The sequence below is a fragment of the Temnothorax curvispinosus genome, unplaced genomic scaffold (assembly GCF_003070985.1).
Source record: "Temnothorax curvispinosus isolate PA1 unplaced genomic scaffold, ASM307098v1 QBEX01005330.1, whole genome shotgun sequence".
Taxonomy (NCBI): domain Eukaryota; kingdom Metazoa; phylum Arthropoda; class Insecta; order Hymenoptera; family Formicidae; genus Temnothorax; species Temnothorax curvispinosus.
The window spans coordinates 9479-21947 of record NW_020215110.1 but is presented as its reverse complement, the minus strand read 5'-3'; the positions used below and the strand labels follow the sequence as shown (position 1 = coordinate 21947).

General features: G+C 39.1%; 2 protein-coding genes across 2 annotated transcripts in view; one reads left to right on the top strand and one right to left on the bottom strand.

The window, feature by feature from the left end:
• The window catches only part of LOC112454775 (GPI ethanolamine phosphate transferase 2), a 27945-nt gene extending 17100 nt beyond the window's left edge, over positions 1-10845 (bottom strand). Inside the window, exon 1 of the mRNA XM_025016350.1 lies at positions 9563-10845. The gene's annotated coding sequence lies outside the window, so the exon portion shown is untranslated. The remainder of the gene's footprint in view (positions 1-9562) is intronic.
• The window catches only part of LOC112454790, an 18475-nt gene that overhangs the window by 1748 nt on the left and 4258 nt on the right, over positions 1-12469 (top strand). The window contains 13 exon segments of the mRNA XM_025016378.1: positions 1241-1314; positions 2111-2268; positions 3589-3788; positions 4010-4141; positions 4826-5019; positions 5402-5512; positions 6119-6272; positions 6530-6740; positions 7046-7255; positions 7910-8152; positions 11320-11437; positions 11550-11831; positions 11909-12119. Of these exon segments, the coding sequence (XP_024872146.1) occupies positions 1241-1314; positions 2111-2268; positions 3589-3788; positions 4010-4141; positions 4826-5019; positions 5402-5512; positions 6119-6272; positions 6530-6740; positions 7046-7255; positions 7910-8152; positions 11320-11437; positions 11550-11831; positions 11909-12119 (2298 nt within the window).

Sequence of the window (12469 nt, the reverse complement as noted above, 5' to 3'; positions counted from 1 at the left end):
CTCTCTCTCTCTCTCTCTCTCTCTCTCTCTCTCTCTCTCTCTCTCTCGTGCGCGCGTGATCGAGATCTCGTGAATCCTCACAACTTGGCGCGCGAAAGTGCGCCGCGAGTTTGCTGTCGACGTCGCGCAATTCAAGGATCGCCGATTACCGAGCCGCTCCGATATCGAGCGGTTTTCACTGGAAGCAAATAAACACGCGCGCAAAATGCGAATAATTACCGCTGCACTCCTGCTCCAAGAACCGTCGAGCGTGACCAGCGTCGTCGTCCTACTTTCGTGAACAATTGTCGCGAACGCGCGCCGTCTATCTCGTTCCGAACTTTATTACCGTACGTGATGTCCCGCAATCGGCAGGGAGTCCATGCTGGAAAACACTCGGTTTAATTGGGGGGGAAAAAAAACAGATGCTCGAGAGTCGGAGAATAAACGTCCGTGAAGGGGATGCAAAAAGTCACAAGACAGAGAATTTTACAAGACAATGATTCGTAAATGATTCTAAAAGAATAATGTAAGAGATTCAAAAAATAACGCAATAAAATAATAATTTCCCGGAATTTAAAAAGAGAGAAATCGTAATATGTAGATCCGACGATAAATCTAATAATAATAGAGGCAACCAAGGAGAACTTGACGATCCTTTGAAGAGAGAGAGAGAGAGAGAGTGACGTATATCAAATAAGTAAAGTCAATTGAAAAAAAATTTATGCAGGATCTTTGAAACGTATGTAAATTTACAGTTCGATTATCTCATAATGATTCTTATCGTTACGCCGCGCCGGCCGCGTCGGCGAGGGACGACCGTTTACAATTTGTTGTTTGTTCATAAAACGACAATGATAATCGCCCCGCGTAGTCGACTAAATTCTTTCCTGTCATTGCGGCAAACGTCCTATCTCGCGCGAGCACGCGTCAGCTGTGTGTATCTGCGTTGCACATTGCTGTCGTCATTCGTCATCCGCTGCGGCTGCATTTTCTCCAATATGAATATTCATATTTCTTCCATCTGAGCTATATACTTTTCTTAAAGGTACTATGTTGTAGATGACATTCTAACATATAAAGCTATACTAGGACATGAAAGCATCACGGTTTAAAAACATTTAGATTTGTCATTCAAAGTTAGGTTTTATCTTCCAACCTTCCAACCGTTTTAATATCCAACCGTTCCTTGGCTCGATCATCTTTTTTTACAATTAGTCTAGCAACATTTTGATTTTTCTTGTTTTTTCTTGATAATTAGGCCCCCCGCACAATATAAGGAACAAGGAACAGATATTAGCGATTATTACTAAGGGTAAGGAATCAGACATTAAGGTACGTGGTGTAGGATCTTGATATACGGCTTCCAATAGGTTAAAAATCTATTGCCCGTGTTATTCCCTTCTTCTGTTGCCTGTGTTTTTCATTGTGCATCCAGTTTTATTCCTGATTCCTTAGTCCTAATCGCTAATATCTGTTCCTTGTTCTTTATATTTTTCCTTGTGCGGGGGCCTTTACTATCTTCTTTAATTCCTAATAATTTTTTCGTCATAAGAAAATCTGTCTCAAAGTCGATGAACGAATCATTAAATTCTGAACTTAATATAGATTACTAGTCAAATGTCCCCCGATTAATCGGGCATTAGATTGATCCGTAGCAATTTTTCTCTCGTTACTTAAGGATCGAAGTCAAAGCTTAAACCGTTCGAATCGTCGGATTATCGGAGAATTCCGAGGGCCAGGCAGAAAAGATACTTTGCGCGATAGTACATATCTTACAATTCCTTTCATAAGATATACATAGATATAACGTAATACACTTTTATAATAACAGATCTAATTATATTTTCTCTAATTATAACAACGAATTTGTTTATAATAAATGACAAATATTTTTTCTCGTTTACGTCATGCGCGCATTACGCTAACGCCGAAGTAACGATGAGGCTCGAGGCAGTGCAGCGGGCGTGTAATGGATTTCGCATTGAAACGCGAGATTGAAGCGTTAGAGAGAGAGAGAGAGAGGCACTTGCGTGGTGCTCGCGAACGACGAAGAAATTAAGCATAAGTAGGCCAAGTATGCGGCATGGCAGTTGTAAGAAGCGAAAGAACAAGTCTTCGCTAATCGCGCCGTTGCCAATTACATTATCGTCAACTATTACGTCCAGTCTATTTCTGGACCGCGAGTAGCGTTCGTCGCTCACAAGATCCCGAAGACGTCGAAGACGATCGCGGTCGTACGTACACCGACAAGTTCCTTCGGGGCCCTGAAACCGGTTTCTCTCTCACGTACATACATCATTGTGTAACGCGCACGACGCAATTTTACTATCGCGCGCCTCTCTTCTCTTTCACGGTGGCCTTGGCCTTCGCGCGCGTTCATCTCTCCTACACATATTACACATCACCCTTTCATGCGGAAGTTGAATCCTCGATCGTAGATTCCGAGAACCTTTTAAATCCCTTTTGAGACTCTCTCTCTCTTTCCCTTTTCGAAATCGCGAAAGGGAAAGTTGGAAACGTCAGACTCTCCGACCTTCTCATGATGAACAAGTTCATCACGCAACGTTTGATGATTTAAAAGAGAGTCAAGATAAAAAAGATAAAAAAATTAAATTTGAGAGAGAGACACACACACACACACACACAGAGTATGACGGTGACTCTCGCGGGTCCGTTTCACCCGTTATCGTCTTCCCGCTAATTTATCGCGTTAATACTTGCCGGCAGTATAATCCGGTATAATCGGCGCGAACGAGCGGGAATACGCGCAAACGCTTCCGGTTATGTAATCACTAGACATACACGTTACGCTAGCTCTCCTCGAGTTGGTAATAAGTTACATTCCGTGATGTCGTCAGCTGGTGGCGAAATGTAGGTTTACGGCGCGTCCGCGGAACTCGAAAGAAAAAAAAATCGCTTTTCCGCGAAGAGAGAAGAGATTGGAAGAGACCCTCGCGCGCGGGCCCCGCGGCATGTGGCATGCGGCATGCGGCACTCCGCGCGCTAGGATCAGCGAGAAATTTTTCACGCGTGAAATTTTCTCAGGGAAACCGCGGAGCTTGCAGCGTTATTAAATACACTGCAAACTCAATTTGCCGCGTCATTTATTGCAAGAACGAAAATAAATGAACAATGAGTATTACCTGCTACTTTCAAATATTACTTTTGCTACCTGCTACTGTCAAAGACCGAATGGAAAAGTGCAATGGCGCGGCACGTCAAAAATCTATTCCTAAATGTTATTAATTTGTATTATTTATATCTTTCATTGTATTATATATAATTTATATATAGATAATAATTTATTTATATTCATATTATTTCATTACTAATTTTTATAATGATTAATATCCCGCCATTCAGTGCTTCGTATGTATCGAGGCCTTTTACATTTAACATGATAATCGGAGATTATTTATATTTACATATATATATATATATATATAGAGAGAGAGAGAGAGAGATCTCTTGCTCTTCCGGTTTAGGCGATTCGCGGCGGTCGCGGTCTTTTACATTCTCTTGATTTCTACATCGGACGTGGCTAGTTTCATTTATTCGTTGCATCTGACAGAGTTATCGCATCCTTATTGTTATTCTTATCGGCAGAAGCGGCGACTTTCACTGCATAATGTCCGCATTGTTGCTGTTGTTGGTCGCGTCGCTCCTGACCCCCCCGAGCGTCCACGTGCTCGCACGCGATGTCGATTTCTGCTTCGTGGACGAGGATGACCCGTACCTGTACATGGGCACGAAGACCGCGTACCATTTCGTTCACGGCGGCAAGACCCGGTTCCAGACAGTGCCGAGTAAGTTCGGTACACTAACAATTAACAAGTACCCAAGTACTTCGGAATTCGGTTCGTCGACTACTAACCGTAATGGTTTTATTTTTTTAGTGTATTATATACTAATACACTAAGGACGCGATCATCGATAAAGAATTTGTTACTATATTTTGGCATGTATAGTCACGATGAAAAAAAATCAGAGTGTAACTAATATAAATATAAATATTTCCGTTTGACAGATTGCCGACCGATGCAAATCTGGATGCTCGCGGCACACGGCACCCGTTGCCCGACCATGCACGAGATCGACAAGATCGTCTCTTTAACTAATCTCAAAGAGCAGATACTCCAGAATCATGAAGAGCGCAGAGGTACGTAAATCAACCTTTTCCTCTATATTCCTCTTTATATGTTCTTTATTCTTTATTCTTTACTTTTCATAAACTACTCTTCTTGCGTACGACTTACGTAAAGTTAGAACTTTCTCTTTTTCTTCTTGTATTACCGGCTACAAATTAATTCTTTTTAATCTCGTACTTACATAATATATTATATTAATATTTTATATATATTGATATCTATATGTGTATAATTTATATAAATTCGAAAATTTTATATATTAATAAATTTTTCAACTTTATATGGACTTTCTCTGATTGTGAGCATAAAACTTATGCTTAGGAATTATGCTGCAACGTGTCTCTTGTATGTATACCTTAAATCTTAAATTATGAATTAATGTTATAAGACGTTCCCAAAATTTTCTCTACGTTTCCGTAAATCATTGCAGCTTAGAAATTCGCAAGCATTTCGCAAAATCCAAAGTGCATCTCACAATCAGTACCTATATAAAAATGTCGTTTTAATGTGATATATCTAATCCTCGATTGTCACAAAAGACATTCACCTCATAAGACTTATGTTAGTTATACGATTAAATTAAAACTTTCAGAATTCTGTAATCGCGTCGCACGTGTAATGCGATCCGATGTTTGTTTTTTCGTAGAAACTCGCGAAAATTATGCGACGATAAATACGTATTCTTTCTCGCGCAGAGGGTCACATGTGCAATCGAGATTTGGAAAACTTGCGAAGATGGAAGCCTGACGAATATTTGTCCTCACAACGGGCGGAGGTCCTGACGCCACAAGGGGTCGAGGACATGAAACTGCTGGCGAGAAGGTTGCAGAGCAATTTCCCGGAGCTGTTGCTGCCCAATATCCACAACATTACATCCACCAATTACAAGGTATCTCTTCTTATAATTATTTATAATGTCGATCACTATGTGTAAACGTGTCGATATCGCGTCAGATTTCAGGATAAAACTTTCACTTATAATTTCATACGCCGCGCCGTATATTTTGATATATGTGTGCATTTTTCATTACTTATTTTGCGTGTGCGTGTTTCTGATTCTTCAAATGTGTCTCGCATTACGCGTGGCGTATTTAATAAATTATAAATAGAATTTTGTCTTACAATTACATTCCAACGCACATTACAGAGATCGTCTAAAGTAGGGCGTTAATTAACTAGATTCGATTAAGCAAATGTCGATAAATATCGAATAAATCACGAAGCGGTCCGTAGCGATATAGAATATAAAACGTACGCGATTGATTTTTCAGTTCCGTGCTACCGAAGCTCGCGATAGTATGACATCCTTTATGGAAGGACTGTTCGGAAGCAGGTCCGCCGTACTTCCGGAAGAAAGTTCCCTCAACGACACTTTACTTACCGTAAGTACGTTTTAATTATTGCGCTGTAAGAGATTCAAGTAGTATATTATGATTTAAGAAGGCCAACCTCATCTCAGTAAATCTCAATAAAAATATTGCGATAAATGCATGTGTGTAAGTATATTCCAATATACCTACCAGAAATCAAATTGTTTGACATTGTTTTTAAGTGTATTAAGTGTATACCTCCTATATTAAGCGTAAAAATAATGTAAGATAAAAAGACAAGTTATTGAAATATCCTGTGTATTAAATAATCAACTTTTTAATACAAATAGGCTTCTTTGAATGTGTATAAGGTCTCGTAGTTTCTTTTTGAGAGAAAGAGAGAGAAAAGGCAAGAAAAAAAAATTAACTGGCTCTCTCTCTGACTTAGATAAAAAAATATAATAAACATAAAAACCAAAGTTTTTGTTCGATAAAATATAAACGTAAATTCGTAAAAAGCTTTCGAATTTCAGATACTTCTGGAAACTGAATAATTTTAAATATCAAAAGATTTAACTATTGATTTCATTTCTTAATATTTTATTTAGGATCGAAGTCGATCCAAGTCGGCTTGAATTTACCTCACAATCAGTCTGTCTGAGTTGATTAATCTTGCAGGCGTACAAAACATGCGGCGTGTGGAAAAACGAAGAGAATAACGAAGGATCGTTTGAGAATATGGAACACAGCAGATTCGACGCTGGGCCAGAATTCCAGAATCTTTTGAAGAACGTTAGCAGACGACTCGGTTTTCTGTACAATATTTCTGCTGGTACGTGCACAATTATATTTATCCTTAATCTAAGTCCGATATAAATATCTTGAATAAAAAAATTAAATTCTTGAAAACAGAGCAAATCAAATTTGACTAAAGAAATATATTTTAATTCTTCAGTTAATAATAATTCTACACGTAATGTATATATATAATTCTTGTAAATTCCTTCGTGAATATGAAAAATTTGAATATTTATTGAGAATAGTAGAGACATGTAGAGACAATCGGCAATAATGTTGGAATATTTTTAGATATGGTCGACGCTATGTACGACGCGTGTCGATATCAGAAGGCCTGGTCTGTCACCGAACTTTCACCTTGGTGCGCCGTCTTCAGCAAGGAGGAACTCCGCGTTTTGGAATACAGGGAGGACCTCGATTACTATTACAAAGCGGGTTACGGACGAGATATCAACACTCGTTTAGGATGTCCTCTGTTGCACGACATGATGCGACACTTTTGGTATATTATAAGTAACGCAGCGAGTTCCGTTACAAACGTCGCGTTTCTCGCTCTTGACATTCCGCGATTTACCGAGAATTCTATAATATGTATTAAAGCTACCCTATCGAATTTTCTATTTTAAGTTATCGGACATTTAGCCTATTGAGTCGAGTTTTTTGTTTCGAACTCTTAGAAGAGAAAGTTGCAGTTATAAAAGCGTTAAAAGATAGCGCTTGCAGTTTGAATACTGGTACTATATGCTTCGTGATCGAAAAAAAGAGGAAAAATTTGTGAAAAAATTTATAAGTGTATATTTTAATCAGGAATATAGCACGCGACGAGATGTCGAACGAACCCGCGGGCATCTTCTACTTCAGTGATATCGTCAGCCTGCAAAATCTTCTGACTACGATGGGCATAAATGAAGACCAGACGCGGCTGACCGCTTATAATTACAAAGACGTGGCTAGACGTCAATGGCGCACGTCACTGATATCGTCCTTCGCCGCGAATCTCATCGCAGTATTTTACAAGTAAATATATCTGTCCTTTATCCTTATCCTCTATTCTTATCTTTATTATCTTTTTACTTCGATCCTTTATACGGAAATTATTTATTATGATTTATCTCTCAATTCGATCGATTTTAATCTGGAATCGATTATATAATTAAGCTAGTAATTGTGTTTAATCGCTTTAAACTGGAGTATCTAGTATCTAATATTTTAACACTCTTATGATCACAAATTTTCTCAAGTTTTGAAATTTGTTTTTGTTTTGTTTTTAGATATAGATTTTAGATTCTCCTAGTCCCATTATTTTCACTGCGGTTTCACTTACAAATTATGTTTGTTTTCTTTTTTACTGATAATATCTAATGTTTTTAAATTGCATTTCTTCAAAAAATACTACTAATACGTAAGTCAAGGTATCTTATAGTTTTTCATACAACGTAAATAAAGCAAAATGAAATGAGTTGACGTAATTTAATTAGCACGTGAAATTCGCTTTAGTCACGTTAGTTTTAATACATCTAAACATTATAAACACATACAGATAAATCATGCTACGTTATCTTTGATAAAATAACCAAAGTCAATCAGTCACTGCTACACAACGGAAATCATGTTATGTAAATATGTATTAATATTAATAAATTATAACTTTTGTAAAAAATATTATTGCAGATGCAACGACAGTAATAACCGCAATAAAGTGATGTTTTATCTGGCGGAGAAACCAATACGGTACAATGGCTGTCAAGTGGGCCTTTGCGATTGGGAATTACTGAAGAGCAAGTTCGGCCAGCTGGCGTCCAACTGTAAGCTGGACGTCTGCTGGAAGGCGAGTGGAGCAACTTGCAGCTTTTCAAATTCTATAGCCATATTATTAGTGTGCTTTGTTCTAGTCCGCCTTGGCTACCGACACGTGTAAAAATAAGCTATTAGTTGTATTTCGTATTATATTCCGTATTATCGAACGTTAAATCGTAAAATATTAAATACAAATGAGACAGATCTTCGGGGATTTTAAAAGTTAATATTTATAGGAAACGCTCCTCTCAATAATCTAAAAAATCCTATAAAGCAAAAAACGCACGGAAAATTAAAGCGTTAAGTTGTAGATGATTATATCGCTTTTAGATCTATGTTACGTTTGCAACTCGAAAATGCATTATAAAATACGCGCGCGCGCGCACGCACATACACTACTATATGCGAGTAGTATAACGCAATTTAATTTGTCTTTACATATTTTATGTCTTATTATATATTCTATGAATTAATAGAAATATTGTTATAATATATTTCCTGTATAATTTATGATATAATATCCTAATATGTATTTTAAAATATATATTTATTATATTTATATTTTATTTATATATCCGCCTGTTACTAGAGTATTTTAATTAGTTATAACGCAATAATAACTAAAAATATAGTCACTCGCATATCAAGATATACATCTCATTTTCTTTTTAAATCTCTCTCTCTCTCTCTCTCTCCCTCTCTAGGTGTTCAATACTTTTGCACGGTGTTAAAACTTGCATTATTCACAGAGCGCGCCCGTTCTTGAAATTAAGCTATATGTTTAGAAACTTGAAAATGCTGTAACTTGTCTACATACAACCAAATATTATACTTTCATCGACATTCCCGATGATGTTAAAATTTTCATTATTTATATATTTATTCACAATAACTCAAAGTTATAATTCGAGACGCAACGAGACGAGTACTTAAAGAATAGCCATTCCTGTGTGTGATCCCAGCATCAATTACAATCTCGCAGTTCAAATCTAATAATATACATATACATGTGTATATGTATAATATGGAACAAGTATTATGATCCAATATAAGCAATAATCAGAGTGATTGTAGAAAATACACTTGCAACTGCTAGTCACTAATGTATATACTCACTAAGGTGTATCTCGCATATATCACTCATCGTACTACCCGCATAATTACGTCATGAAAAGTCCGTCATACGAGTAATACGATCGCACGGAGTTCGCCTGACGGATCTGTTACGCCTTTACGGATTGCGCCGCGTCCGCGTCGTCAATGTCGTCATCTCAGCGCGATATAACCATATAATATTATAATATATCTGGTGGCGAACCTATACTATGTAAACTATGTTTACGCGAGCGTTACTTTTGTAGTAACTTGGGATACGTCACTCGTTTACGCGGAGTGACGTATCGTAGGTTACTACAGAAGTAACGCTCGCGTAAACATATAATGTACATGTATATAGTAATCTAGCACCTAGGACCACGTATTGGTCTAATGGTCTTGCCGAAAACGATAACGCGTATGTGTACATACCTATGGCTGCTGATGGCAACGTATCTCGTCAAGAAAAGAAGAAGCGTAAAACATGCCAAAGGAGACTCCCTCCGGGCCCCCTCCCGCTCCTCCAAACCTGAACCAGCGAACTCGATAATCTCGATTCCGGTTTCCGGTCATACGGAACGATGCTGTTGGATGCGCGTGTATAACACATACACACATGTAACATGATGTTTCGTTGCGACGAACTTTGAGAGTTTTACGAGAATTACGAGACACGGAGACACTCGAGCGATAATTCGAGACACGCTTTCGCTTTCGAAAGACAGAATAATACAGTCGCGATGACCGACGTCACGAGAACACTGCATATGCAGAATGCAGACTGCACTGACTGCAGCCGATAGCTGATAGCTATGAGCGCGACGTGTTCGTGTTTGGAGTCTATCGATGATCGAGACACTGTGCCACCATGTGTCACACTGTGCACCTGCAGTGTGGGCAGTGTGCAGTGCACTGCAATCAGTGCGATCGAGGTGTCGAGGTATCGAGATATCAAGACTGTCGCGAGAAGCGATCGAGTTCAGTGTGCCAGTGCCTGCACCCTGCACCCATCAAGTACACATACATATATACATTACATAAATTATTTACTGCAATGCTTACAATTTACACGTAGGGTAACTCCGATTAATTTCTAGGTATATAATTTCTCGTCTCGAATTTAATCGCCTTTGTTCCATACGTTAACCAACAAAGACGTACGTCGTCCATTAACGAAATTTTAAATAAAAAAAAATAGAAAAGAAAACAGCTAGCTGTATTATTAATTGATAATAAATTAATCAATCGCAAGCTACGAATAATATATATGTAACTTGATCCACAATTAACTTGTCAAGCAATATTCGTTATTCGTACTGTCTTTCGTCGGGATGGACTTGGCATAGATGGAATTGTTCATTTTTACGCAACGTACGGAGAAAATTGATCAAGAGTGGATTAGAAGATCAGGATGATGAATTAAGATTGAAGAATCGTGCACTGTGCAATTGGAAATTTCCCGCCAGCGGCCAGGCTAGCTCCTAACCTGTACTTATTGGCGTGACGCGTGCGGCGTGCGGCGTGACGTCAATCGCGGCAACGCCAATTCCCAGGCGACCCAGGCGTAAAAATTGTGTCCGACTTTTGCAATATGTCCACGTAGACGTAGGAGACGATCTTCCTGGTTCCTGGATCTGCCTGGATCTTCCCGTCCACCCCGGAAGAAAGAACCGTTCGCTACAATGATTTGGTAGTTTCGAGTTTCGAGTTTCGAGGTGAACGTCTTCCCTGCGTGCTCATTATACGTGTAATCCCGTGACACTTGGACGTCTTGACACGTCGGCCTTCGGGCTGTCGAAATGCCGAGATTTCAAGTGTTTCAACCTCGGCCCCGACAGCCCCGATCACTTTAATTCTATGTCTCGCAACTCTCGCACGTCAGTCTATATATCTCCTGCAAGTGCATATCTGCACATGTGTTTAATGTGTCGCGTATCTTCGTCAATGCCGGAGCCTGTAAGTGGACGACTTTTCACGTTTCGACAATTTCCTACGCGACGCGTTCTTTTATTACTTTCTGTTATCTCTTCCTTATCTCGCGAATGTCGAATGTCGAGATTGTCGAGTACCTCTCGCGACTATATAGACGCAAAGAACGTGCCCGGAAAATTTCGAAAACGCTCTCAGCTCTACGTTCTATTTCTTTCATTGACACTTGATCACACACTTCACGTCTCGTGCTTCAGCAGACGACTATTTGACAACCTTTGACAACTCTGACCGGTGGACTCTGATGTCGGTGTAACCATGGCCAGTCCACGGACACGACGAGTGCTAAGTGAACTGAAGCCAAGGGACGAGAACACGGTAAGCTTATTAATGACACGTGTAGCGTATTTGTATTTTTCATTAATATATCATACAAAAATGAACGTATGGCCTACGCGTGGTGAGATTACATGTTTTGTGCCGTTTGTAGAAATGCTTCGAATGTGGCAGCCACAATCCGCAATGGGTATCCGTGACATATGGCATTTGGATATGTCTCGAGTGTTCTGGCAAACATCGTGGTCTAGGTGTACACTTGTCGTTCGTCCGCTCCGTTTCTATGGACAAGTGGAAGGACGTGGAACTGGCAAAAATGAAGGTTGGCGGTAATAGAAATGCCCGTGAGTTCTTTGAGAGTCAACCCGACTGGGACGACGCCATGTCCCTCTCACAGCGTTATAATACTAAGGCAGCGGCATTGTACAGAGACAAGGTGGAGAGAGCGTTATCGTCAACTTTTATCGCTAGGTCCGTTAAGAGCCCATTTAAATATCTACTTCTTTCCCTTAGATCGCTACATTGGCGAGAGGAGAGCCTTGGAGTCCAAACAGTTCAACGGTCAAGGACGTGACGTCATCGACGTTCATTAAAAGTAAGCAAGAGCACTCGTATCAGAGCGACTTGTCCTCTTCTTATCAAAATATGGACTCGAGTAGTCTCAAGGTACAAACGGAATCCTTCTTTGCGAAGAAACAGAATGAAAATGCCACGCGTCCAGAGTAAGTCTGTATTCTAGCTTCTGTTGTTCTATTATCGGGCATTTCTATATAGTTTCGAATCCGTAGCATTGTGCACGTTGTTACGCCGCTACGTGAATCTTGTGAACGTAGTATTAATACCATATATTGTTATTTTTTCGTATAAATAATATAAGTAATGTAATATAAATATATATGTAGACGTATATATCAGTATCGCGAGTATCGAGAATAGGCGTAACATTCGAGAATATTTTCACTTTCTTTACCATGAGGGAGATCTAGGACAGCCCGTATATTTATATTCTAATATGATAAATATAGTACACATAACACGGTTTTGGAATCATATCATTACGACGGTATAGCTGTA